At 37.4% G+C, this 20,711-nt stretch overlaps 1 protein-coding gene across 3 annotated transcripts; it reads right to left on the bottom strand.

The window, feature by feature from the left end:
• Positions 1 to 3,394: 3,394 nt before the first annotated feature.
• Positions 3,395 to 19,355, bottom strand: LOC18431979 (protein IQ-DOMAIN 31). 3 transcript variants are annotated; one of them, XM_011624210.3, is made up of 7 exons: positions 19,047 to 19,355; positions 17,825 to 17,950; positions 16,734 to 17,024; positions 15,998 to 16,192; positions 15,167 to 15,244; positions 6,054 to 7,104; positions 3,395 to 3,799 (listed from the first exon to the last, which is right to left on the bottom strand). In XM_011624210.3, exons 2-7 carry the CDS (start codon positions 17,906 to 17,908, stop codon positions 3,765 to 3,767), a joined length of 1,734 nt encoding a protein of 577 aa, XP_011622512.1. In that variant the 5' UTR covers positions 17,909 to 17,950; positions 19,047 to 19,355; the 3' UTR covers positions 3,395 to 3,764. The 3 variants fall into 3 exon arrangements, with proteins under 3 accessions (XP_011622512.1, XP_088724411.1, XP_011622513.1); XM_088868285.1 differs by having other exon boundaries at positions 18,940 to 19,355; XM_011624211.3 differs by having other exon boundaries at positions 18,674 to 19,355.
• Between the last annotated feature and the right edge of the window lie 1,356 nt (positions 19,356 to 20,711).

The following is a 20,711-nucleotide window of genomic DNA, read 5'->3' on the forward strand; positions in this document are numbered from 1 at the left end:
AAATACTCCATAAGATCTAAACCACAATTTTTGGATCCATGCTCCTATTTGATGAAATGAAAAATGAAAAAAAGGAATTCTCTTTCATTTACCTTTCATTTTTCATCCCCCAAATTTTCCTTTTTTTTTTGGCCCTATTTCTCTTCTTCTAAATACCATGGCTCGTCCATCAGCTGATCAGACACAAGATTGGGAGGTGACTGGCTCCATCCACCAGTCCCATCTTTTAAACACTCCTTTGGAATGTTATTTTTATTTTTTTAAGAGAAACCAATGAGAATAAAAAAATTCTATTTTGGATACTTCTCTCTCTTTCTGTTTTTTCTTTTGGGGCAAATTGAGGGGTTTTGCATGTGAGATAAAGAGTTCCAGGTTCAGGAGATTGAACCCTTTTTCATGGATTTTATTTTGTTTTTCTCGGTATGTTTTTCGAGGTAGGCTCTATTTGATCTTCTAACTATGACATTTCTCTTCTAATGAAATTTTCGAGATAGGCTTTAATTTGATTGTTTAGAGCCTCAGCTCTATATAAACTTTTCCCTTTAAATTTTACAGATGCTTAAACTTAAAGACATCCTTGTACCAAAAGGTAAATGGTCACCCTGTACTACAGTGATGACTATAGATGTACTACTGCTATGACTGCAATAGTATGCGTTTCCATATTCCTTTTCCATCCATATAATAAGAGGGTGCCTTTTGTATAGAGCCTAGGCTCTAAACAATCAAATTAGAGCATATCTTTTAATTATATCGAGAAATGTGGTGTCAATATTAGAAATCTTTGTGATAGCTTTAAAATCTATTTTTATCTTTATTTATAAAGTTTAAATCCTAAAAAATAGTGTAGATCAAAAGATCTATGAAAACTTGAAATTTGACTATCCAAAATACGTTACAAAATACACCATTTCCAAAACTTGAAATCCTTTTTTTTCTTATGTCCGTGCGTCTTGATGTCAATATGATCAATTGAGGGTATTCAGACATAAAAACAACCTCTTCAAGTGAAATATTTGAAGTAGGCTATGATTTGATTGTTTAGAGCCTCGGCTCTATACAAACTTTTACAATAATAAGATCCATATGTTCATAATAACAACATGACCACGAGATCATCACGCTCCCATCAAAGGAGTGGGTCCCACCAAACATGTCATATCAACTGCATGGAACATCGCCACTCTCTCTCTCTTATCACCTCCATCGATTCGATGGCGATTAGCCAAATGGTGATTGCTGCTCTTACGATCACATATGGATCATATTGTATTTACAGTCTCTCTAGAAGTAAAAGCATTCTCATCATTTTTATTTCCATGCTGAATCAATGTAGTTGATTGAACAACTAAATCATTGTACCAGTTATTAGAAACTTGTTTGACATGGGCTCCTACTTGTCCGAGTCACCGGGACCCATATGGTGGTGGGTCTATATGACTAACCCTAAAAATCAAGCAAGCTTGACTCTCCATAAATTCTTAGTCTTTTTCAATTGAGACTCAACCTAGTCAAGTGGTCCACTTGGCCGAATCAGCCTCTGACCCGAGCTCAAGATCTTGGCAAGTCAAAGTCTAAGCCAAGGTTCTTAGACACTCCTTTATACTTTCATATCATAAGGGCTCAAGTCAAGATGAAGATGACATGGTGGTATGCATATTGCAGGTACCCATAGGACCTAGGTTTGCTGCCATTTACTAGGAACCGAATCCAGAGGACCTCAAAGCCTATGGTTGAGGTGTTTTGAGAGCAAGATGACTCTGTGAACATTGCAATTTCTGGTCACTCTGATGAAATGCCAACTCCGTCTGATTTTTTGAGTCTTGCCGCCCTCAAGAAAACCTTTGTCTTCGACAATTGTCTCTTGGAGAGAAACAGGCTTCAATAAGGTTTGTTGTCGAATCCGATCATCAACCATTTGTTCAAGTTGATGCACATTCACCAGTGATCTATTGGTATCCTTTCCTGAAATAAAAATGTCCCTTTATCCTCTTCATGCAACTCTGTGAGCTCTTGGACGAGCATGTGTTGTAGTTTAGACCAACATATACATACATACATCAACACATACATATACATATATAGGAGAGTTGGTTATCTCACTCGAAACTCGTATCAATGGCATAGGAAAGTTTGTTATCTCACTCGAAACTCGTATCAATGGCAACTCCATTTTATTATCATTCAAATCAGTGTTACGTAGCAAGTTCATATATAACCCAATTAGACGGAGGAATAAATTGGAAATTTAGAAATTCATAATTTTGTCATGCCTTTCGTTCCTCTAAACAATTTGATAGAAATTTTAGTGGGAAACTTATCAGAAGACCTGCGAGAGATGCACTATTTCACATCTTATATATTAACAACTATCCCCAAATCATGATCATGTAGCTTTTGATGAGTATTGTAAAATTATCTGTCAGGTATTTTGAGAAATTTCCTTTTTCTGTGAATCAAGCTGCCAATTTCTATGGCGTTGACGACGCCCAAAACACCATCAATTTTATTAGACAATAGCTCCTACCTTAACTATAACTCTGGGCCTTCAGATCTACAGTTTTAAAAGCAGAGTCATTTATCCTTTTTAATTGAACACAAGGTGCTGCAAGGGATTTTTGCCGAAGAACTAGTACTGACATCCTTCCTAACATTACCATCCAGAATGCTGTCGTAACTTTGAAATTGAATGCAAGGTCCCCAGAGAGAGGTTTGAAGGGAGGATTATTAGAGAGAGATCCTTGCTTGGCATGAAAGCAACTATAGAAAGATGTTTTTGCTGGATGTGAAAGCAAAGCTGTCTGTGTAGAGGGAAAAGTATTGTGCCTCATCAGCACCCATCTCTGCCCCCATTCCTACCTACTTCTCTTCTTACCTCCCAGCCACTGTTTAGAGAAAAGGTTATGAATAAAAAGTTGAAGAAAAGAAGATGGCAAGGTTACTTTTACTTTTTATGTAAGCTTTTTGCTATCTCAAAAGTTAAAAGAGTTTACCTATTTAGCGCTACACAGTGTAGAGGGTTTCCTGATTAACATTTTACTCTTGAAATGCAGAAGACACAAGTGTAACAAACCACAGAGAGAGAGAGAGAGAGAAGACCCATCTAATGTAGCTCAGAGAGAGAACACCCATCAATGCAGCACACAGGACATTCAAGATTTGGGCTAACCACCATGGAGCATGCCCCATGGGCCCAGTATCATAGGTTCAAAGCTAAAACGGAAGCATAAGACAGCATTGAGGGAGACCATCCAATGCAGTATAAAGAACTACCAATGATTTAGGTTATAGCCATCACAGAGCATGCTCAAAAATACAAAGCATAGGCCCAGAGTCCTTGAAAGCAAAATGCCTAGAATGGAATCAAATTACTGTAAAGAGAGGAAGAGAGGCATTTGCGCATCCAATTGACATAAGATTAAGCAAATGATGAAAACGATCAAATACAAGAAACACGAGCTGATATTCACTCAAGAGTCTGCGAAATATTGTGAGAAACAAGGGGAGGCAAACAATCAAAGACAATGCAAAACCGCCACCAAAACAAGCCTCTTAACTGTAGTATACACCATAATCACAAAACCCAAACCCTAGAAATATAAATGAGATCACATGCACACCACACAAACTGTTATTGAGATTTCAGGTTTTTCACAAGAGAATTTTACAGCTTTAAATAAGACAGCTCAGCAGCGAATTAGTGACTGTTACCATGGTGAAGAGAAGATCTGGCTTCTTGCATCTGAAAGTCATTTTCCATAAAATTACCTTCTCCACTCTGCTTGAACCAACACCTTCTCTGCATTTATGCAAAATATGTATATGTTAAAGATTGATAAAAGAAACAAAAAGAACGCAACAAGTTTATAAGCACAAACCAGAAAACAAATAGTTTCGTGAGTGAAAGGAGAAGAAAAGGATTTTGGGGGAAATAAATGCGACAAGATAGGGAATTAGTGTACCCCTAGAAGGCAGAGGGACAAATTTACATACATTTTTGGTTCGGGAGAGAAGTACTTGATCACAGAGGAGATCAAAAGCGAAACAGATTATCAATCAAAACCCAAAAGCAAGTTGAACTCTTATAGTAGGCTTTATTTACGCTTTTTCTTGGTTATTTAATTATCATATTTTTAGTGCTTTACCTTTTACCAATACTTTAGGCGCAAGCTTTCTATGTGTATCCACACACATAGAATTTATGTATCTAGATACACGAAACCATCCTAATCTGTCCAACATTTTCATTGGACGGCTCAGAGAGAGCCAACAACAATGTCACACATCAATCATGCTTGACAAAAACAACTGGCGCTACTCCAAGACATTGTTGAGGGATCACTCCTAACTATCCGATCAAAATCTTATAGCTGTGGGTCTCCAAACACATTTAGATTGGTTTGAGACACAGTTTTCCCATTTTTTAGTTGTGTTCCTACCATTGCTTGCAAAGCATGGGCCTGCAACTAGTTTAAAAAAAAGGAAAAAGAAAGCAAGAATAAAAAAAAGATCGAACTTTTGGAAGCCTCTCTCATCTAAACCATAAAAAACTTAATTTTGATGGTTGATCCTTAGGCCATCAGGGACCTTCGGGCATTGGGAGGTGTAGAGATGGTCAAGCGCAGACCTCTTTCTCTAGTTCCAGTGGCACTGTGAACTCCACCATAGCGGAGGCCAATGTTTGACTACTCGACCAAGCCAACCCAAACTCGCCCGAGTAACTCGGGTTCGCCAGGGGTGGCGAGCGCAAGTATCCCAATTTTGGTAGTCAAGCTCGGGATCTTAAAAAAAAGGTCAAAGAAAATTCTAAAACGTCAAGAAAAAAAGAAATTTATTTGTAATATTTTTTTTATGTTTTCTATTATTTTGGCAAAGATTGGGAAGCATTTTGGCCATAAATACTTATTTTACATTTTCCCTTCTTTTTGGATTATTTATAAAATACCCCCAGTCAAAATTTGATTTTTTCAAAATTCCATGTTTCACTACTTTTTTAACCTCATTTAAATGTGTTTTCTATAATTTTACTTTAAACATATTTTTCATATTCTTTCAGATTTTTTATTTTTTAACCATTTTTTGGCCTGGCTAGAACATGCCCAACTCGGGCCGAGTTACTTGGGCTCGGCTAGAGTTACTCGTCTGGCCCAGGGCCGGGTTATGGGGCCAAGTCAATTTCCTACACTGGCTTCTGCCCTCCTCCAAGGCCTCAAGCTTTAAAAGCCTGAATGGAGGTCTCCCCTCTCCGTCGAACAAGACTCGCAGAAAATCTTTAAAGCCCCCCTATCCCTAGAAGCTAGAGCCCACATATGATCAAATCTTTGACATCACTAGCACGATGATGGTCACTTTCAGACATGCATGGAGGGAAAGAAATACTGCTGCTGAATCCCTTGCTGAAGACGGGGCCACAACCCAAAATTTTGTTTCTAAACACAACATAAGCACGGCCTGAGTACTCGAGCGAAATCCTTATTTTGTTTTTAACACTACATAACCACGGCCTGAGTTCTCAACTGAAATCCAAAGACAAAGAGGGCTGTGTACTTAAGACAGAGCAAAATCTAAAAGCATCGTGAATTATGAACTGCGATTGGTTAAGGTAAAGCAAGAACCAAAATAAAACAGAAAACCCATTCCATGGAACAATGTTTCGTTTCATCTTTCTATGTTTCATGTTTTCATGCCTTCAAATTACCACTCCAACGACATTTTTCCTAGCACTAATTTTTCATACTTGTTTAGCATGTACTGTTCAGGTGACAACTAGTTTCCATAAAGCAAGAACCAAAATAAAGGGGAAAAAAAACGGTGTACCTAATTAAGATAGAGAAAGACCATAAACAAAGAAGTTCTAACAATTTAAGATAGAACAAGAACCAAACACAAACAACAGCAACTGTTAAGAACTTAATATAAAAAAAAAGGAAGACAAATACTGCTACAATTTAAGACAGAACAAGAACTAAAAAAAAGCAGGACTTAGGATCTAATAAGAACTTAAGAACAAAAGAAAAAATAAAAACTTTATCCATTTAGGCAAGAACTCTCACCATTTCCATCCCTAGAGGAGAGCAAAGACCTGTCGCCCCTTCCACCTTTCCCACTTGCTTGAACAAGCCTCTGAGTCCTTGGGGACAGAGCACTAACTTTCCCATTGACAGCACCAGCAGGAAGTGAATGCCTTCTGGTTACACCATTTCTCTCTCCACCCTCCGTGCTAAACCTTGGAGAACTCAGTCCACGAAGCTTTGCCTTTGCCGACTCAGTGGCCGCCATATAACTAGGAACATTGGGGCTATTGCTTTGCAAACCATTTTCTCCATACTCTCCCTTAGCTGGAAGAGAGGCCCTCCTCCGACTAGTCTTTGTATTCTCAACAGTTACTTGTTCTTCCTTGACACCCATTTCCCCATTCGTCCCTGCTTGCGCCTCATTCTCCACTAAAACTGAGGGTACTACTTCAAGCAATTCAACTGTTTGTTGCTCTGCATGCAAACAATCAGGTATATCATCTGCCGGTTTTGCAGCTTGGGTTTCGACTTGGAGAGGAGGAGGAGAACTGGACGTTATGGTTTTCTTTTCAAGTTGACGAGGAGGAGTGGTTGTTATGGTTTTCTTCTCAAGTTCAGGTTCCATATTTTCTGACGTGTCAGGAGCTGGAATCGGTGCTTTTCTAGTGACTCGCTTGGGCTTCTCAGGTTCAGCCTCGACCAAATCCAAAGAAGAAGGAGGAGCTTCAGGGACTGAATTGGAGACCTTTCGAAGGCTTCGCTTCACCTTTTCAAGCTCGGTTTGAGGGGAGGTTTCTGATACAGGTTCTGTTGAATGAGTAGTGACTTTTCTTAAGGTACGTTTTGGCTTCTCAGGCTCAGAACCAACATGGGTTGGAGATGGATCGGGGCTTGAAGTAATCCTTCGCACACCCCGCTTGGTCCTCACTGAATTGGTGGGAGGTTGAGGCTTTGCATCATTGGCCTTCTTTGGTTTAAGAGGGGGTTCCCGAAGGCGAATAGTGTTCCAGCGTTCAAGCCAGAGCCATGCAGCATTGGCATCATTGTATTGAATGCGTAGAGGTGCTGCAATGGTTGAACTCACCAGAAGCTAATAGCAAGGAACAAGGCCAAGCAATAAGAGATGCATTGAATAAACAAATAATGAACAGATACTTGTACACAAGTCATTACACAATCTCGTGCGACAGACACTCACTAGCTTTTGAACATTATCAATGTAACAAGGGCAACAATGACAAAAATAATAATAATGCAATGATATATGCTAAAATAGAAACATTTAACAAGTGCAATGAAATGTGATCGTAAAATAAAGAAGTATGCATTGAACTTAAGTGGGAAAGAAAAGAGCATGTTACTAAAGAAAACAAAGCATTGGATTCTTAAGAATGGATCATTTAACCAAGAAAGTGTTCTATACACGAAATTTGTTGAGTCACAACTGCCCAAAACAACCACTTTTAGTAAATTGGATTACAAGTTCTCAACTGCATCCAGCCAGCATGTGAACAATTAAAACAGTAGTACAGCAAGTTGGTATGGGGGAGAGAGGAGATATGAACTGTATATGAAGTGTTCTCCCTCCCTCGCTTCTTTTAGTTTCATCTTTAGCTTTGTATAAGTCCCAAATGTATTCAGCAGCTTGCACCAATGACCGAAAGAGGTATAAGTAGCACTCACCCCCTGATTGATCTTTGTCCAATAAAAGAATTCCTTAAAAATTGTAATTATGCCATCCCTTATAACACAACTTAGCACAACACCCATGAGAACCATTACCTCCTAACCGAACACATTACCAGACATCTCTTGCTCTTGGATCATATTCTCCAACCACAGTAAAGAGTCTTGGCATTTACACAATCTATTTAGCTTATTCAACTTCCTGAACGAATCCATCATAACATTGTCTATCATTTCAAGCTCATCTAGCACCACTTTCCACTTCTTTAACAAGGGAATGTGTTTACACCTGCAATGCGTTTGATTACAAAACCCAATATCCCTATTTCTTTCTTTTGGACATCTTGATCATGAATTATGCCTCCAATTCTCCTCCAGCCACACAGGTTCAAAACTCCCTTAGTTTGGCTCTCTGGTATATCTCTTTGTACAATGGGAAAGTTGCTCTTAACATCTTGTCCAACTACTTCATCTAGCAAAACAGTTGTCCTTTCCAATGAGATCGCCAAAAACCTCCCAATTCCAGGCTTTCAATATTCTGAGTAAGAATAACTAACAGACATGCCAATACCCTGCCCTAGACTTCCACCTAGTAGGACTCGCCACCACCATCGCCTACCATCTTCCAACTCTGTGGCATCATGTCCAATAAGATAAGGGAGTTCTCAAACAACGGTCACAATGCGGCCTTTATAAGAACACAAGTCCACCAACATAATTTAAAACAAAAAAAAGCCCAGCTTGGTCAGATTATAAAACCAAGTCGATGTGCTTATTACATAAAATAAAGAAGCAACAACACCGAGCATCTACCAACCACGTTCTCAAATTCAAATGGTTTAGGTTTCACTCAGCCCATACCTACCATTACGTTAATGAGGTCAAGAGTCATCTAGTCTTAATGTGGACCTTTGTAGAACATCAGTTTACCACCTAAAAAAAAGAGAACAGCTTGCTCATCTGAATAGATGAGGTTATTAGACCAAATAAAAATGCCTTCCAACATATGGTTATTTAAAGTTACCCATACTTGTGGAAAACTAACCACTACCACAATTCTCAAGAGAAAACCAGATTAATATTAAGAATTAAAATCCCTGCCCACACGGCAAAGACACTCCCATCAGCTCCTACATAAAGGTCTCCCCATAAACCTAGCCCAACCACCACATTATATGGGCCATAAACCACCGTCTTATACCACCAAACCGTCCTCCAAAGACCAGATAATGAAGAATACGAACCACTCCACATCTCTTAAATATTGAATTCAATGCTATATCATATAATAATAAAAAATCATAATAATGCTGTTCCCTACAGCGCCCTTTCAAGTTAGTTCGTCTGTCACATAAAAAGGAAGTAACATTTTGTATTTAAGTTTCTTCTACTTGTCCTTCCTTGCATTTTATTTTATGCGATAATGTTCTTATTGGTTTATAATCTTCAAAGATGCTCCAATCATGACTCCAAATTTCACACACCAAAGTTTTCAAAATATTCTTATTAGGAAGAGGAATGCACAAGGTTGGCCTGGGCCAAGTTTGGCTTCAAGGGCCCTCACAATGGCAATTCAGCCCAATTACTACTCTAGGCCAGGTGAGGGCCTTTCTAGACTTGAGTTTTTTCTTTTTTAAGTTTTGAGGGCATTATAAGATGCATTGAAATTTTTTAAAAGTGGGATCGATGGAATTCGAACTTGAGTACCGATAACTAGCATATGTGCAAACTGCAAACTAACAATGCAAACCCCAATTCACTAGTTGTATATTGGTTTGCCTATAAAATATATAATATATAATGCTCTAAGCATATATTTACATATAATATATAAACTATCATGGTCTAATAAGGGTGAGGATCTTAAACTTTCCCTTAACCCATCCCAAGCCTAGGGAAAGGAGGTGGGTTGCATTAGATAAGCAGCCTATGTAAGACTTTGCCACATCTTATCATTAGTCCTGAACCTATAGTAGAGGAACAGGATTCATGTAGCTAGCTCAATTGGGATAAGGCTTGGATGATGATGCTTATTATACAAACTATCAAAAATAATAATCCATATGAACTCCCTCCCTCCCCCCCCCACACGCATACTAAGGCTCTCTCATTACAATAGTAGATGCTATGATGAGGAAGCGTAGAGAGAGAGAAGCCCACAGTTTTTACAGTTGAGTAGAAAGAGATCTTATTAGATCGTAACTATCTCTACTCTAAGTCCCAAGGTTTTCTTTCTCGCTCAATCCAAACACAAATATTTGGCAATGGTCCATGCATTGCCAGTGCTATTCATTGGTTGGGTTAGGGGAACGGGGGCGGGGGCGGGGGCGGGGGGCGGGGGCGGGGGCGGGGGCGGGGGCGGGGCGGATGGTGGGGATGAATGAGAGAGAGAGAGACTAGTAGGGTAGGATTGCTTTATGTAAAGAACAGATGATTGTAAGGAAAGCCTGAGAACATGGACACGGGTGTCCATGGTTTATTGCAAGTGTCGTTACACCAATAACAACATCAATGTCTAATACTTTAGAAACCTAAACACTTCTTAACCTTTCTTTCTGAAACCTCACTATAATACTACTTAATATCAATAACACAACATAATATCAATAACACAACACTAGTGTCTGATACTTTAGAAACTTAGACACGCGTGTCCATGGTTTTTTGCATGTGTCGTTACACCAATTACACCACACCAGTGTCTGATACTTTCGAAACCTAGACACTTCTTCTTAACCTTTCTTTCTGAAACCTCACTATAATACTACTTAATATCACCTAAAATCACAAACCCCACTTCTTGAATGGCATACAGAAGTGTCATATTTCAAAGGCCAATTTTGTATTAACATTTCTTACACTTGTATCTGAGTTAGATGTTGACACATCATCATCATCAGAGCCTTTTTACAACTATTTGGAGTTGGCTATATGAATCCTGGTCCGCCATTCTGCTCTACCTAGGGCCATCCCTTAGTGAGGCCATAAGTCCCCATATATTTTCTCACTACTTCCAACCGTATCCTTTTGGGCCTACCCCCTTGCCCTTTTTGAGCCTTCCACTTGAACCAACTCGCACCTCCTAACAGATGTGGTACTGGGTTTGCGCTGCATATGGAAGCCCACCCAAGTTTACTTTTTCACATCTTATCGCCTATTGGAGTCACACTTAAGTTCTCCGAAATATATTCATTTCAAATTCTATCCTTTTTTGTCTTGCCGCTCATCCATCTCAACTTCCTCATCTTAGCTACACTCATCCTGTGGGTATCTTGTTTCTTGACCACTCAACATTCCGCCCCATAAAGCAAAGCTGGTCTCACAGTTGTCCTGTAGAACTCCCCTCGGTGATCACATAAAACTCTGAATGCACATCTCCACTTTGCCCTCCCAGCTCTAATTCTATGTTCGACATCTTCCTCAATCTCTCCATTTCTTGGATTATCAACCCAAGATATCGAAAGCGCACTCTTTTTTGTATTTTCTTGGCCATCAATCTTAACTACTTCCTCATCTCTACTCCTATTCTTACTAATCATATACTCATCTTAATCAGGCTAATTTTTTTTTTAAATAGTTAGTCACGCTAATTTTAAAAACTTTAGATTCTAGAGCATCCCTCTGAAGTTCTAACTTTATGTTGATGCAGCTTCAGGTCTCATCAATCAAAATTGTGTCGTCCGCGAAGAACATACACCACGATACCTCATCTAGTAGGAGTCTAGTTAATTCGTCCATAATTAACACAAAGAGGTATAGGCTCAACATTGACCCCTGATGTAGACCTATTCTCACTAAAAATTCACTCATCTCTCCAATAGTTGTCTGCACACTAGTTAGCGCTCCCTCACATATATCTTTTACCAAGTCGATATAGTAATTGGAGACTCATTTCTTTTCCAGCACCCACTAAATTAAATCTTAAGGTACTCCATCATAAGCTTTTTCTGGATCAATAAAGACCATGTAGAGGTCTGTTCTCTTCGCCTTAAACTTCTCAATCAGTTGCCTAAGTAGGAACTCAGTGGTTGACCTCCCTCCCTACCATAAATCTGAATTAGTTTTTTGATACACTTGTTTCATGTCTTAGTCGCTGCTCAATAACTCTCTCCCACAGTTTCATAGCTCATAAGTTTGATCCCTAGATAGTTCGCACAATCTATATGTCTCTTTTGTTCTTGTAAATAGGTAATACAATGTTTTTCCTCCATTCGTCTGACATTTCCTTTGTTCTCAACACCTTGTTGAACAGCTTGGTCAACCAGTCAATGTCGCTCTCCCCCATACACTTCCAATTTTCTATCAGGATACCATCTAGTCCTAAAGCCTTTCATATCTTCATCCTCTTCAAAGCATCTTTCACTTCTGATATCCTAATTCTACGAGTGCTTTTATGACCTCCGCCCTCATTTATATCAAAAGGTCCTTCTACTGTTGTATTCCCATAGTGTTTGCCATTAATACTTTTTGAAAATAACTCTCCACCTTTTATTGACCTCTTTCATCATTCAACAAGACCCTTTGATCCTCATTCTTAACGCATTTAATATGGTCTAGATCCCTACACTTTTTCTCTCTCATTTTGCCAATTTGAAGACATCTTTTTAACCTTTTTCTTGTTCTCAGTTTACTGTAATGATTATCATATGCCTTAAGTTTAGCCAGCCTTACTATTCGTTTATCTTAGCATTTTTATATTCTTCAAAGTTTTTATCATTTTTATCACATTACTAAGTTTTATAACACGATCATTTTTTACTAATGACCTTCTAAACATCATCACTCCACCACCATGTTTCCGTATTGGAATCTCTTATCCCTTTAGTTTCTCTTAAGTCGTCTTTTGCCACTTTCTTAATACAGTCTGAACTCTTAAAACGTCCTTTGCCACTTTTCCCTCTAGTTTCTCTTAAAACGTCTTTTGCCACTTTCTTTTCCCTCTAGTTTCTCTTAATACGTCTTTTGCCACTTTCTTAATATTGTCTTTTGCCACTTTCTTAATACTCTCTTAAAACGTCTTTTCGCTAATGACCTTCTGAACCTCATCACTCCACCATGTTTCCGTATTGGAATTTCTTTTCCCTCTAGTTTCTCTTAAAATGTCTTTTGCCACTTTCTTACTATAGTCAGCCATCTCATTCCACATAAATTGACCTCAAGTACCATTTTTCTTCTTTAGCTAATTTATCCCTAAAGAAATCCATTTATTCCACCACCTAGTTCTTGGTCACCTATTAATTTCACCACTTTTCTTCCATCTCTTTATGTAGAGATGTTCAAAACCACAAGCCTATACTGTGTAGTCAAACTCTCCTAGGATAACCTTAAGGTCTTTACAAGATGGTTGATCTACCTTCTTAACTAGGAAGAAGTCTATATGGCTTTTATATGATCCACTTTTATAAGTTATTGAATGTTCATCTCATTTTTAAAAGTAAGTGTTTGCTATTGCTAGGTCATAGGCCACAACAAAATCTAGAATAGCCTCACCCATCTCATTTCTTTCACCAAACCCATATCCGCCATGTACCTATTCATGTCCTCTACTATCCTTCCCTAGCTAGCTAGGTTTGAGAAAGACAAGGAGCAGCTCGGTTTATGGGTTAGGAGAGAGATAGAGATTGTGTTTTCTATGTAAGAAAGATATTCGATTTATATGTAAGAGAGAGAGAGCTTTTCATATATGTTTTGGTAGTTCATGTAATCCATATATGAATCAAATGTTATGCCTACTATATGATTTTGAATAAAATCGTATACAACTAGTGGATTGGGGCTTCAATCTTAGGGTGTAGTGTACACGCATGCTAGCCATCAGTACTCGGATTCAAACACCAATGAACCAACCATTGAAAGCTTTAAATGTATTTTATAATGCCCCCAAATTAAAGAAAAAGAGGGGGGTCCAAGCTGAACCATGCATGACTGGCCTGAACAGCTAGGCCTGAGAATTCAAGCCCAAGTTCAACCCACAAAATAGATATGTGGCCTGGGCCCTTACCTATTCAAGCCAAGCTGGTTAATCCATTCTCATCCCTGTTTAATGGATAGTGATGTAGGACACAGTGCTAACCAAATCAAGACAAAAGAACGCGAGGCAAAGCAAATCCACCAATCCTCCTTGTTCAGGTTCTGGGCCTCTCTATATGATCCCTTAAAAACTGAATACCAAATTCCAAACATCCCAAAAAATAAGGAGCACAACTCACCTAAAACCTATCCATACCCTTAAACAAGAAAGCCTAATTCTATCATAGCTCCTAGTTCGGGTTCCAGCCCTCTCTCTGATCCCTTAAAAACTGAATACCAAATTTCAAACATCCCAAAAAATAAAGAGAACATCTCACCTAAAACATATCTATACCCTTAAAAACATCCCTTATAGTAAATTCTGAAATTCTAAAAAAGCCTCGACACAAAATCAGAAATCCCAAATTTAGCGAACAACCCAAAATGCCATAAAATTCTCGTCACTATACTTTGTGGTGCAATTTGAGTTCTGCCAATGTGCATAAAAAAGAACATAAAGAGATTGACATAGCTAAGCCCTCGAACACAACAATCCAGGTGAAAAATTATGAACCTTGGGAGAAGATTGCATCATTCTCCCCTGGTTAGAGAAAACTTGTCCTCAAGGTTTGAAGTTCGGCAATTGAATCCAATACCTCATTCATGCTCCTTCTTTGTTAACTAGTAGTGTTGTCCAATTAAGCAAGAACAAAACACAAACTTTTCGATTTGGGAGCCATTAATATCCACTTCTTGAAGAAGAAATTTCTCCAATTGGGAAGAATAATGTAGTCCAAAGAGTGAAATTTTTCACCCAACTGTTGGTTTGTGCGTTCTAGGCTTACTTCGAAGCTCTCATCAAGATCCACAAGTTTTTTGACTGATCTCATCGTTTTGAACCTCAAATTGCAACCCAAAGCTTAATAAATGGATCTTTGGGTAATCTAGAGTTAAACGGGGAAGTTTGGCAATTTCAATTTACAACTGTTGTGGAACTGTTGTGGAATTTCAGGATTGCTGATACAAGAACTAAGAGAATGAGAGGTCCTAATTTTGGATTACAATAAGACGTTTTCTTAAGTTTTTGAGATATTTGCAATTCTGTATTAAGTTTCTATTGAAACAAGGAGAGGCCTTTGAGCCCTAGCAAGAAGGACTTAGGGTTGCTTTACTTGCTCGATTCTGTTTCTTGTGATTTCCAGTCCTCATTTACATCACATACACAACTAGTTCCAAAAGTACATGAACCTTATTGGTACTAATATCAAGGCTAACTCTTAACTAATATCAAGATGAGGCCAACATCCAGTCAATCACAACAATGCTTGCAGTTTATATCAATAACTCTTATGGCAAGAATGACAACCTTTGATTGACACAAAATGTTAATTACCAACTTTTTGTAGAAGTTGGTAATTATTATGATAATAGATCGTAAATAAGTTGAACAAGCTTACCTTATGAGCAAAGGCATTCGCTAGAAATTTCTCTGTTTGAGCGGAGGTCCTTAGAGAGGTGTTGAACTTCTTAGCATCCTAAAACAAAAAATAGAGAAACCATCGAAGAGAAGGCAAATCAAACAACTCGCATACATGCACAAAAATATCATACAAACCTTTCACTGAAAGAGTAAAGAATAATTGTAGCTATAATTGGAGGGTAAGGACAAGTTTAGATGTGCTAATATCAGAGATATGTCAAGGTTAAAATAATTGTATTCGTCGTAAACCAACTATATGTTGCCTGTTAGTGATGACAGTGAAGGAATTCAAAATAGAGTTTCAGGAAGGTGTTTTTATCATTGTGCTGCCTTATGTTATGCATATAATGGTGTCAACATTATAACTAACAAAATAATAATATACAAAATATTCTAATTTTAAGTAGAGTAATATACTTTTGATAAAACTTAATTTTCCATCCAAACAGGCTCCAAGTGACCATTTTATGTGCTTCTTAAATTTTCCAGTATCAGAATCAGCCAAAAGTAAATCATTAATTATCAAGAAAAATATCATAATTTGTACTGCTACAAAAAAAAAATAAGCACTCTTGTGCAACCGCCTACTAACCAGTAACCACTGCTAACAGGCTGTACCAAGTACAACACAGAATATATCCAAGAACAGCAAGTTCATTTCCGTAGGGAAAAATAGAAATATAACACTCAAGCGCCACCCCCCACATGCACGCATGCACACACAAAATTTACACAAAACAGGAAAGAGATCAAGTATTGAAATGACTATATAGAATTCTAAGCACATAGTTTGGTTCGTCAAAATTACCGAGGATGTGGCCTTGCTGTATTTTTTTGATCCAGGACCAACGAGCCTAACCTTTCGCCCACGAAACAGGGCCTGTAACTTCACAATTGCATGCAAGCAGAGCAAAGTTGCAACAGCTTGTCTTCTCACCATGTGCCCACGGGCAAGTGCCTGTAACCTTATGATACCCTTGAGAGCCCGAAAAGCTCGGCGAGCCTGCAAAAAAGAATTTCTAAGTATTTTAGCCATAGATATAAGAAATAGAAAACCCAAGCCACCAAATATAATTTAAAAAAAAATAAAAAAATAAAAACATTAGGTGATAAAAACAGAGATCTACAAGTAGTAAGAGAAAATCTCCTAAAAACGTTTGAGAAACCAGAATACCCTCCCTTCCCCCACCACACACCACCTTCCCTGCCTCCCCTCTCCTCATCTCACAAACCCCAAACCCCCCCCCCCCCCCCCCCCTACACCTTTTCTGGCCACAAACTTACACCAAGTTCAAACTACAAGTAACAGTCAGCGGCAAGTGTTGAGGACAATTATTCACTTTTTTCTGGTTGATTAAAGATTCTAATTTATTTGATTATTTCATTGAAATTGCCAGAAAATTAGCATGATATCTGCAGAATGAGGTATTTAAAAAACAACTAATATTTTAGAATTTACTAAATCCCTGAAATACAGATCACAGCCAGAAGGAAATCAAGCAGTCCAGATAGAAATTCATTGTGTTTGTCAAAGAGTGAGGTACCAGGTAGCCTCTAAAAGCGGCCTGTGCCTTTATTGCAGCTTCTACCTCCCTTGTTTTATCCAAATTGCCAGTCACATCAGAAGCTAAACTCTCTTCTGGTCTTCCCATAGTTTGGTTCGAAGGCTGTGAGATCCCTTCATTGCATGAACCTCCCGAGTTTAACTTTTCCGGCTCCAGGTTCTGTCCATTTCTGTCAGTGATGACAGGAATTGGTTCTGATATCGTGGGTGAGTTAGCTGCCAAATCAATGGACGAACCCTTTCCAGTACTCAACCTCTCTTTCTCACCTTTCTACACATGACAATTGAAAGATTAATCAGAAATGTGGTAAGAGAGAAGGATGAACACCATCATGATACAGAGGAATTGTTAGTGTATTGTTTTATCCATGCTAAAAGAAAAATAATATGGAGAGAGGACCATGCATGATACAAAAGCTAAGGTATACACCATGTCATTGGTGGATAGAAGTAAGTTTCTCCCTGTTGTGTTTGGCTTTTTTTCTCCCCATTACTAGGTGATATTGCTTTTGCACACTCCATAACCACATGCTGTTTGTTTGTCAGACGCCCATAAAGTTCAAGTTTTCCTTTCTCCCTTTCTATGGACAGGTGTTTTTACCTTTCACATGCAATAGAAATCCATTCACTCTTTCTCACTGTTTATGACTTTATATAGAAACCCAGCAAAGACACTCACACCACATTGCAGATTCAAATAAAGAGCCAATCAAATGCATAATCTACAAGTTGAACAGATTGCAAAATAATAAACAATCAAATAGAATGCAACGTCAATTGAGGATATCCGACGAAATAATGTTAATGAGAATTCCATCGGGTTATTCTTTTATAAGTCAAGTTCCATCATGTTATTCCAGTTCACAAAGATTCCATCATAATCTGCAAGTTGAGAAGAAATGCATAAATCTGAATACCAAGAAGAAAATGAAGAGAAAAACAATAAAAAGAGGTTTCACAAGGCAATGGACACATCCACATGGGCATGAGAGGATTTGACATAAGAAAAGAAAAAAACCATACCAAAAATCATCAAAATGTATAGGCACACAAAGCCCATGATTAACTTACCAAAGCTCCTTTTGAAGCTTGAGATCTTGAGGATTTTTTGCCAAAAAGAACTGTTTTCAGCCATTTGGCCGGAGATTTACCCATTGTGCTAAAACAAACCAGAAATCACAAAAAGCCCCTTACAACCTGCAATAAAACAACATGAATTCACTTCATCAAATGCTATAATACATGCCACAAACCCAAATCTTCTACATCCATTTCCCAGCTCATTAAAATTCATCAAGAGTTAGAAAGTAAAGAATAGCTAATTTTTTTCAGAAAAAATAAAATCAGCGCAAGAGCTGTTAATATTGTCGTCTTCAACAGATAGTAAAAATAATAATTCGTCCCCATGCAACTAATAATAATGATAATAATTCAACACACAAATTTCCACTGAAACCCATTTACAAGCAACAGAGCAACCATGCAAGAAATCTGGAGAAGAACGATAAAATGTCCTCTCAAAACCCAAACTGGAAAAGATCTGCAAGTTATAGTAAAAAGTACAAAAGATACGCTGTAAAAAACTCAAAATAAGCATAATACACACCATATCAGCTTGCAAAAATTCTTAATTTCACTCTTAACACCGATTCTAGTCTATGATCCAATCGCTATGATCAATTATCGATGAAATAACTCCATTAAAAAAATTGAACAATACCCAAGCAGAAACCAGAAACTAAAACGGCAAAAAAAAAAGATCAAAATTTGGATCTCAGGGTCCAAAGCAGTGCAAGATCCACTGTAAATAATCCCCACATTCAGTTAAAACTAAAGAAAAATACTTCAGATAACCCAAAAGTGAACCCTAAAGCTCCATCATAAGATCCAAACCAGAGCACGATCCATTAAGACAGTTACCATTAAGTGAAAATGCCCCAAAAAACCCCAACAGAATCCTTGTGATCACTACATTAAACAACCAAATAAGTCCTCGTATCACTCAAATGATCCAAAATATGTCAGGATCTACACACTAAAGTCAACATAAACTCCGAATGTGATAAAACAACAGTCTGAAAATGGGAAAAGACCCACAAAAAAAAGCCGGAATTTAACCAAAACTTCAAAAAACACAGGAAACCCACAAAATGTAGCTTCGATATACAAAACCAGGTAATATATACCCATTTCTATCACCATTAGCAGAGACTTCACCAAAAATGAGCATCATAAGCCGAAGAAACAAAAAGCACAACTCAACACTGAACCCTGGACTAGATCAGAAACTTACCAACTAAAAGGAGCTCGACCGAAACCCTAATTCTATCATTAAACAGCCTGAATGCGAAGAACAAGAAACACAGAGAGTGACACTCTCTGTGATCTATAGATACCTAAAAAAACCCCAGAAAATTAAAAAAATGGATAAAAAAGGGGGAAAAAAAGGGTTTTTACAGGAGAGAATTGGGGTTCTTAGAAAGAAAGCGAAATAAATTGCATGCGAAAATTAGGGCAATGGACCATGGCATCATTTTTGTTCTCTGAAACTCTGTAAAAAAAAAAAAAAAAAAAAAAAAACTCACAAAAACTCTGTACCTTTTTTTTAACTGAACTCACTATTACTTTAAAATGGTTACTCCAGATAAGATTTTTATTGGGAATATGACCAGTTTTACCCTTTACTTTATTTTAGAATATCCTTTATGTCCTCAAATTTAAATGAGAGACGTTATTGTCCATGTTGCGCGTGTTTCAATATGGCCGTTTTTTTCTTTTATTAATATTAAAGGGATGCATTTTTTTTTCTATGGAAAAAGTTTGTGTAGAGCCGAGGCTTTAAACAATCAAATTAGAGCCCACCTCAAAACTTTCACTAGAAAATATTGTTCCAATGCTCAAATATCCTCAAATTGATCATCTTGACATCAAGATGCATGGACATGAGAAAAAAATTGATTTCAAGTTCTGGAAATAGTGCATCTTGTAACGCACTTTTGGACCGTCAATTTTCAAGATTTTTAATTTTTCATAAATCTACTCTATCTACACTATTTTAAAAGTTTTAAAATTTATAATTAAATATAAAAATATATTTTAAATCTATCACAAATATTTCTGATATTGAAATTTTATTGTTTAGAGCCTCGACTCTATACAAACCGCATTAGAAAAAATAAGGCCTGAGCTTTATTGAAAGAAAATTAAAATATAAAATTAAGATGTACCTCAAAAACCATCATATTAGGTTATTTTGATGTTGAAAACTCTCTAATTGATCATCTCACATCGAGATGTGTGAATATGAGAATAAAACAAAATTGAGTCTTAAAAATAGTGTATCTTGCAACAAACTATCTAGACCTTCTATTTTTAATATTTTTAAGTGTTTGTAGATCTACTTGATTTTAACTATTTTTGGAGTTTAAAATTTTATATATAGAGATGAAAATAGATTCTCAAGCTATCCTAATAAGTTTTTACGCCAAAATTATATTTATCGTGAAATTTGGAGGTGCGCCTTAATTTGATAGTTTAAGGTTGCAACCTTATATAAACCACACCCTATATCTAAATCTTGTCCGAAAAACATTGCAAGCATGAGAAGTATATAAGATGGCTCTAAAATATATTTTCACCACTTATTATGATTTATATATATTATGTGAAAGTCATTAGCCATTAAAAAGGAGAGTCTAGATAATGCATTAACGTATACATTGTTTTCAAGGCTTGAAATCTTACCTTTTTTTTTTTTTCTCAACCATAATTATCAACGTGGGAATGATTGATTTGAAGGCTTTTTGATGTCAAAACTATAATTTTGGGTGGGTTTTAAGGTGAGGCTTTAATTTTTCCTATGCCAAAAGATATCCCACTTCAACAGGAGTAGAATGTGTATTCTCCCTGGAGTAAACCCCACTTTAAATTATTTGTTAGACCCTAAATTTTGTGGATA

This window comes from Amborella trichopoda, chromosome 5 (assembly GCF_054954075.1).
Source record: "Amborella trichopoda isolate Santa Cruz 75 chromosome 5, AtrichopodaSantaCruz75HAP2 v2.0, whole genome shotgun sequence".
In the NCBI taxonomy this organism is placed as follows: Eukaryota; Viridiplantae; Streptophyta; class Magnoliopsida; order Amborellales; family Amborellaceae; genus Amborella; species Amborella trichopoda.